Below are 9,027 nucleotides of genomic sequence, written 5' to 3' on the forward strand. Positions count from 1 at the left end.
TGGGTTGATTCACTGTTGTGGTCATCCTGTCTGGGTTGGCGCCCCCCTTGGGTTGTGCCGTGGCGGAGATCTTTGTGGGCTATACTCAGCCTTGTCTCAGGATGGTAAGTTGGTGGTTGAAGATATCCCTCTAGTGGTGTGGGGGCTGTGCTTTGGCAAAGTGGGTGGGGTTATATCCTTCCTGTTTGGCCCTGTCCGGGGTGTCCTCGGATGGGGCCACAGTGTCTCCTGACCCCTCCTGTCTCAGCCTCCAGTATTTATGCTGCAGTAGTTTATGTGTCGGGGGCTGGGGTCAGTTTGTTATATCTGGAGTACTTCTCCTGTCCTATTCGGTGTCCTGTGTGAATCTAAGTGTGCATTCTCTAATTCTCTCCTTCTCTCTTTCTTTCTCTCTCTCGGAGGACCTGAGCCCTAGGACCATGCCCCAGGACTACCTGACATGATGACTCCTTGCTGTCCCCAGTCCACCTGGCCATACTGCTGTTCCAGTTTCAACTGACCTGAGCCCTAGGACCATGCCCCAGGACTACCTGACATGATGACTCCTTGCTGTCCCCAGTCCACCTGGCCATGCTGCTGCTCCAGTTTCAACTTCCACCTGACTGTGCTGCTGCTCCAGTTTCAACTGTTCTGCCTTATTATTATTATTCGACCATGCTGGTCATTTATGAACATTTGAACATCTTGGCCATGTTCTGTTATAATCTCCACCCGGCACCCGGCATAGCCTGGTTCCTCTCTAGGTTTCTTCCTAGGTTTTGGCCTTTCTAGGGAGTTTTTCCTAGCCACCGTGCTTCTACACCTGCATTGCTTGCTGTTTGGGGTTTTAGGCTGGGTTTCTGTACAGCACTTTGAGATATCAGCTGATGTACGAAGGGCTATATAAATAAATTTGATTTGATTTGATTTGAATCATATACACTGTGAACAAAAATATAAAACGCAACATTAAACAATTTCAAAGATTTGACTGAGTTGCATTTCATATAAGGAAATCAGTCAATTCAAATAAATAAATTGGGCCCTAATCTATGGATTTCACATGACTGGGAATACACATATGCATCTGTTGGTCACAGATACCTTAAACAAAAGGTAGAGGAGTTTGGATCAGAAAACCAGTCAGTATCTGGTATGACCACCATTTGCCTCATGCATAGAGTTGATCAGGCTGTTGATTGTGGACTGTGGAATGTTGTCCCACTCCTCTTCAATGGCTGTGAGAAGTTGTTGGATATTGGAGGAAACTGGAACACTCTGTTGTACACGTCGATCTAGAGCATCCCAAACATGCTCAATGGGTGACATATCTGTTGAGTATGCCGGCCATGGAAGAACTGGGACATTTTCAGCTTATGGGAATTGTGTACAAATCCTTGCGTCATGGGGCCGTGTATTATCATGCTGAAACATGAGGTGATGGCAGTGGATGAATGGCACAATAATGGGCCTCAGGATCTCGTCATGGTTTCTCTGTGCATTCAAATTGTCATCGATAAAATGCAATTGTGTTTGTTGTCCGTAGCTTATGCCTGCCCATACCATAACCCCACCATGGGGCACTCTGTTCACAACGCTGACATCAGCAAACCGCTCGCCCACACAACGCCTTACACGCGGTCTGCCATCTGCCCGGCACAGTTGAAACTGTGATTCATCTCTGAAGAGCACATTTCTCCAGCGTGCCAGTGGCCATCGAGCGTGGGCATTAGCCCACTGAAGTCGGTTACGATGCCAAACTCCAGTCAGGTCAAGACCCTGGTGAGGACGACGAGCACGCAGATGAGCTTCCCTGAGACGGTTTCTGACAGTTTATGCAGAAATTCTTTGGTTGTGCAAACCCACAATTTCATCAGCTGTCCGGGTGGCTGGTCTCAGACGATACCGCAGGTGAAGAAGCCGGATGTAGAGGTCCTGGTCTGGTGTGGTTACACGTGGTGAGGCCGGTTGGACGTACTGCCAAATTCTCTAAAACAACGTTGGAGGCGGCTTTTGTTATAAAAAAATGTAGCTTAAATTCTCTGGCAACAGCTCTGGTGGACATTCCTGCAGTCAGCATGCCAATTGCACGCTCCCTCAAAACTTGAGATATCTGTGGCATTGTGTACATTTTAGAGTGGGCTTTTATTGTCCCCAGCACAAGGTGCGCCTGTGTAAAGATCATGCTGTTTAATCAGCTTCTTGATATGCCACACTTGTCAGGTGGATGGATTATCTTGGCAAAGGAGAAATCCTCACTAACAAGGGATGTAAACAAATGTGTGCACAAAATTTGAGAGAAATACATTTTTGTGCGTATGAACAATTTCTCAGATATTTTATTTCTGCTCTCGAAACATGGGACCAACACTTTACATGATGCGTTTATATTCTTTGTTCAGTGTATTTTCTGTCTTTTCAATACCCCAAAACATTTTTCTAATCTAGGAGGTATTCCAATCATTTCGCTGTGTATTTTGGGTATGGAAACAAGGCATTAGAATGTACCAGAAGCCATCACAATAGATAGAGATGGTTGGCAACTTTTTCCTATTTTGACTGGCCATTGTGCTTGTGAAAAACATTGCCTCTTCCCTAAACATGAGTGAAGATTGGACTATAAAATGTGCTTTCCTGTAATATATCACATTCTTATTTTATTATATTATTTCTTATTGTTGTTGCATTGTCGAGAAGGAACATGTATATAGAGTAGCCAGCCAAATAATAAAAGTAGCCCGCCAGGTGCCCCCCCCCCTGGGTTTCCCCCCAGGACTCAAAATGTATCGCTAAATGAGCTCTATTCACCATCTCCATCAAATGTTTTCATCATTTATCTGCAGATAATAGCCAAAAAGACCAGGCCTACCAGTAGCATATGCAAATTATGTCACCGATGCGATTCGATAGGCTACACAGACTGACGAGAAGAGAGTCACGCACTTCAGCGTCACTGTCTGGCAAGTCCCGACTTCCTAGGAAAATAAACCTAGGAAGTAATAGGAAGTAATTCACTGGAAACGTCACTGGGGCCAAGCTTCCTGACATCCAGAGGAAGGCCCAAAAATGGTCAAAGACCCCAGGCCACCCCAGTCATAGACTGTTCTCTCTACTACCGCATGGCAAGCGGTACCGGAGGGCCAAGTCCAGGACCAAAAGGCTCCTAAACAGCTTCTATCCCCGAGCCATAAGTCTGCTGAGCAATTAATCAAATGGCCACCCGGATTATTAATATTGACAGCCCCCCCCCCTCCACTGCTGCTACTCACTGTTTATTATCTATGCATAGTCACTCTACAAATGACCTCGACTAACCTGTACCCCCGAACATTGACTCGGTACCGGTACCCCCTGTATATATTGTTATGTCATTTTCTTGTGTTAATTTATTTTTTATTACTTTCGTTTATTTAGTAAATATTTTCTTAAACTCTATTTCTTGAACTGCATTGTCGGTTAAGGGTTTGTAAAGAAAGCATTTCACGGTACGGTCTACATTTGTTGTATTCGGCACATGTGACAAATACAATTTGATTTGACTGCCAGGCACCTATCCTGTCAATAGTTTGCTAGAAGATACGTATCGCTCATTCTAGCGGGAGAGGGCTCGATGGACTAGCAAATTGAAACCTTTAAATGACAAGTAGTCTCGTTAAAGATGCACTACTAAATCGCTCCACCATTTCCTGGTTGCTAAAATTCTAATTAGTTCTCTTAATTTTCAGTTTATGTTACAAAACAAACAAGTAAAGTGTAGAGAATCATTGTACCATCTAAACGGCTGTGAAATATATCTTTCATAACCCAGAAATATTGTATTTTCAGCTGTTTTGAAGATGGTGTACAAAACCGAAAGTAAGAGATGCAAAAAAGCAACTTTAGAAAGGGAAGCATAGAAATAGCACACATAGAACAAGGTCTACCGCTTCTTAGACTTGTTTTCGATGCGAATGACAGATCTATAACACACATTTCTATGTGAATTTGGTCAGGTCGCCCGTAAGTGTACATATTGCAGCTTTACGACGAAGTGTAAAACGTAGCCTGTTGAAAATGAATAGCCGACGGCAAGCGCTAATGGAAAACACCGAGAAAGCTTTTCGTTGGACGGTGTATACCATGTGTATCCCGTACATATGGCAAATTAAGACACGGAACTTGAGTAACCCACCACACACACACACACAAAACAATAAATGTGTCCTCTACAGGTGTTAGGCTATACGGTTTACACAGTGTTAGCTTCAGTGTCACGATCGTCGTCGTGAGGAGACCAAAGCGCAGCGTGATGTGAATACATCTTTTTTTTTAAATGAAAGACGAAAAACACGAAGTACACTAAACAAACAAACAGAATAACAAGACGACCTGTGACCGCTATCAAAACTGAGTGCAAACATGCAACATCACATAGACAATAACCCACGAAATACCCAAAGAAGATGGCTGCCTAAATATGGTTCCCAATCAGAGACAACGATAATCAGCTGCCTCTAATTGAGAACCAATCTAGGCAACCATAGACATACATAAACAACTAGATGGTAAACAACCCCATAAACCTACAAAACCCCTAGACAGTACAAAAACACATACATCACCCATGTCAAACCCTGACCTAACCAAAATAATAAAGAAAACAAAGAATACTCAGGTCAGGACATGACATTCAGACAGGTCTTTGGATTACAGTGTCTGACTGTTGTGGCCGTGCCAGCGTTAAGTAAGCCAGCCTGTAAAGAGACTAAAAAGGGAAACCAGTGGTGGTGTGAGAGCTTAAAGTGGAACTCACAGTGTTTTAGCAACATAAAATCTTATTAAAATCTGTTCATATACACCCTCAGGAAGAATATGACACTTTATTTATTTTTTTCATTTTCGGACAAGCGAGCACTTAGATATTACTAAATCCTAATAAAAACATATTGTAAGGACCGATGCTGGAGATGAGAAGCAGGTACGGGGAGTTGAACATTTAATGAGGAACAGACAGGTAACCGGACAGGAACAGAGTCAGCACACAGGGAAACAAGGACATAAGACAATCAATGCAGGAGCAGAGAACAGAGCGGGGAACCAGACAGATATGGGGAAGGTAATGACAGAGGTGAGTCCAGGTGAGTCCAATAATCACTGATGCACATGACGGGGTCAGGGGGGAGGAGCGGGAGCAGGTGTGACAACATCTGTCTTGTCCAGGAACGGAGCCAATGCAGACCGGTGAGCCATAGCCAATCAGAGCTACAGTAGGCCTATATGCAAATAAGCCATTCGCCACACGGGCCTGCCATCATTCTCTTTGAACTGGACTGTGTGTTTACAGGCAGTAGGGCTTGTCATCATTCACTATGAACTGGACTATGTGTTTACAGGCAGTAGGACCTGTCATCATTCACTATGAACTGGACTGTGTGTTTACAGGCAGTAGGGCCTGTCATCATTCACTATGAACTGGACTATGTGTTTACAGGCAGTAGGACCTGTCATCATTCACTATGAACTGGACTGTGTGTTTACAGGCAGTAGGGCCTGTCATCATTCACTATGAACTGGACTGTGTGTTTACAGGCAGTAGGGCCTGTCATCATTCACTATGAACTGGACTATGTGTTTACAGGCAGTAGGACCTGTCATCATTCACTATGAACTGGACTATGTGTTTACAGGCAGTAGGACCTGTCATCATTCACTATGAACTGGACTATGTGTTTACAGGCAGTAGGGCCTGTCATCATTCACTATGAACTGGACTGTGTGTTTACAGGCAGTAGGACCTGTCATCATTCACTATGAACTGGACTATGTGTTTACAGGCAGTAGGGCCTGTCATCATTCACTATGAACTGGACTATGTGTTTACAGGCAGTAGGACCTGTCATCATTCACTATGAACTGGACTATGTGTTTACAGGCAGTAGGACCTGTCATCATTCACTATGAACTGGACTATGTGTTTACAGGCAGTAGGGCCTGTCATCATTCACTATGAACTGGACTATGTGTTTACAGGCAGTAGGGCCTGTCATCATTCACTATGAACTGGACTATGTGTTTACAGGCAGTAGGGCCTGTCATCATTCACTATGAACTGGACTATGTGTTTACAGGCAGTAGGACCTGTCATCATTCACTATGAACTGGACTATGTGTTTACAGGCAGTAGGACCTGTCATCATTCACTATGAACTGGACTGTGTGTTTACAGGCAGTAGGGCCTGTCATCATTCACTATGAACTGGATTGTGTGTTCACAGGAAGTAGCAACAGCGAGACTTTAGATCATTAGAACACATTCAACACAAGCCACAAAATACACCTGAATAGATTTCTACAAATATGTAAATACCACGGGAGTCCTCTTACATTTGGGAACTTCACAGTCACAGATAAAAATCTAACGAGGGAACATTAGATAAACCCTCTGAAACTTTTTCAGCTTGTCTGCCGTCAGAATTGCACAGATAAACGATGGGGAATAGTAGCCTGCTCGTACATCTGCATCTTGCATGGCAATGCATGCTGGTCCCAACCCACGTTTTGACAACTGAATGGCAACTTGCCTGCAAATACATTTGATTGACAACTAAGAGATGTGCTAACTGTGGATAAAAGGTCGTTCAAGTTCAGCATAGCTAGCAAAGCGATTCACATTTCTTGCTAGCTAACCAAATGACACCTGCATCTCTAGCAGTAGGGGGAAAAGTTGGTCACTCAGTCACCCACTCAGAGTTTTTAGCATGCTAAATAAATAGTTGGCTACATAAATAGACACTCGAACCCAGGGGTGTCAAACGCAATCAAACGCAATGGCTGCACGGGCCATATTGAAAAAAAAACACAACGGATTCGCGGGACCGACATAGCCTATTGATTTTTTATTTTTGACAACAAATAAACGTGCAATTGTGATCCAAAATGGCCATTTTTTTATTTGAAAAAATATTGCTCTTTAATGTCCACTTATCTACATATGAGGCTGTATATAACATTTTAACAAAAGAAAAGGTATAGAACAAAGTATTGAGATAAACTTTTGTTATTGACCAAATACTTATTTTCCACCATAATTTGCAAATAAATTCATTAAAAATCCTCCAATGCGATTTTCTGGATTTTTTCTTCTCATTTTGTAATTTTTATAGTTGAAGTGTACCTATGATGAAAATTACAGGCCTCTCTCATCTTTTTAAGTGGGAGAACTTGCACAATTGGTGGCTGACTAAATACTTCCCCCCCACTGTATACAGAATGTTGGTGCCTGCGTAGAGGTGGATCAGGGAATCACCCGCAGCAAGAGCGACATTGCTGATATATACAGAGAAAAGAGTCGGCCCGAGAATTGAACCCACCCCCATAGAGACTGCCAGAGGTCCATACAACAGGCCCTCCGATTTGACACACTGAACTCTATCTGAGAAGTAGTTGGTGAACCAGGCGAGGGCAATCATTTGAGAAACCAAGGCTGTTGAGTCTACCGATAAGAATACGGTGATTGACAGAGTCGTAAGCCTTGGCCAGGGCGATGAAGATGGCTGCACAGTACTGTCTTTTATCGATGGCGGTTATGATACTGCACTGTCAGAACTAGAAGCACAAGCATTTCGCTACACTCGCATTAACATCTGCTTACCATGTTTAACATTTTATTTGATTTTATTTCAACTGTTGACTCATTTATAATCACTTGTGTGTCCACGAGCAATGACTGGCTCAATTATAAACCATTTCATTTAATGTCAAGAAAACCGAAAGTGTGTGAAGACTGAAAACATACCTCAAAATTGTATTCCCTGTCTGTCCTGCTCTGTGACATCCCCTTCAGTACAATCTTCTCTATATGTACAGCTGTAAGGAGTAGAGGGAAGAGGATTAACACATACATTCCTACTAGCGGTCGACCGATTAGGATTTTTCAACGCCGATACCGATACCGATTATTGGAGGACCAAAAAAGTAGATGCCGATTAAATCGGCCGATATATTTTTTTTACATTTATTTGTAATAATGACAATTACAACAATACTGAATGAACACTTATTTTAACTGAATATAATACATCAATAAAATCAATTTAGCCTCAAGTAAATAATGGAACATGTTCAATTTGGTTTAAATTTGGCAAAAACCCAGTGCTGGAGAAGAAAGTAAAAGTGCAATATGTGCTATGTAAGAAAGCTAACGTTTAAGTTCCTTGCTCAGAACATGAGAACATGAGAACATATGAAAGCTGGTGGTTCCTTTTAACATGAGTCTTCAAAATTCCCAGGTAAGAAGTTTTAGGTTGTAGTTATTTTAGGAATTATAGGACTATTTCCCTCTATTTCCCTCTATACCATTTGTATTTCATTAACCTTTGACTGTTGGATGTTCTTATAGGCACTTTAGTATTGCCAGTGTAACAGTATAGCTTCCGTCCCTCTCCTCGGTCCTCCCTTGGCTCGAACCAGCAACACAACGACAACAGCTACCATTGAAGCAGGTTACACCAGCCTCATCTCGGGAGTTGATAGGCTTGAAGTCATAAACAGCGCAATGCTTGACGCACAACGAAGAGCTGCTGGCAAAACGCACAAACTGCTATTTGAATGAATGTTTACGCGCCTGCTTCTGCCTACCATCGCTCAGTCAGATACTTAGATACTTGTATGCTTAGTCAGATTATATGCAACGCAGGACACGCTAGATAATATCTAGTAATATCATCAACCATGTGTAGTTAACTAGTGATTATGATTGATTGTTTTTTATAAGATGAGTTTAATGCTAGCTAGCAACTTACCTTGGCTTACTGCATTCGCGTAACAGGCAGTCTCCTTGTGGAATGCAACGAGAGAGAGGCAGGTCGTTATTGCGTTGGACTAGTTAACTGTAAGGTTGCAAGATTGGATACCCCGATACCCCGAGCTGACAAGGTGAAAATCTGTCATTCTGCCCCTGAACAAGGCAGTTAACCCACTGTTCCTAGGCCGTCTTTGAAAATAAGAATTTGTTCTTAACGGACTTGCCTAGTTACATAAAGGTATAATTATTATTTTGTTTATTTAAAT

At 42.6% G+C, this 9,027-nt stretch overlaps 1 protein-coding gene across 2 annotated transcripts in view; it reads right to left on the reverse strand.

Moving 5' to 3' along the window:
- LOC112234274 (zinc finger CCHC domain-containing protein 2) overlaps positions 1 to 9,027 on the reverse strand; it is an 81,014-nt gene that overhangs the window by 52,447 nt on the left and 19,540 nt on the right. For both annotated transcript variants that reach the window (XM_042298724.1, XM_042298723.1), the window contains exon 3: positions 7,754 to 7,824. In XM_042298724.1, the coding sequence (XP_042154658.1) occupies positions 7,754 to 7,824 (71 nt within the window). The remainder of the gene's footprint in view (positions 1 to 7,753; positions 7,825 to 9,027) is intronic.

Source organism: Oncorhynchus tshawytscha, linkage group LG16 (assembly GCF_018296145.1).
Source record: "Oncorhynchus tshawytscha isolate Ot180627B linkage group LG16, Otsh_v2.0, whole genome shotgun sequence".
NCBI classification, from domain to species: Eukaryota; Metazoa; Chordata; class Actinopteri; order Salmoniformes; family Salmonidae; genus Oncorhynchus; species Oncorhynchus tshawytscha.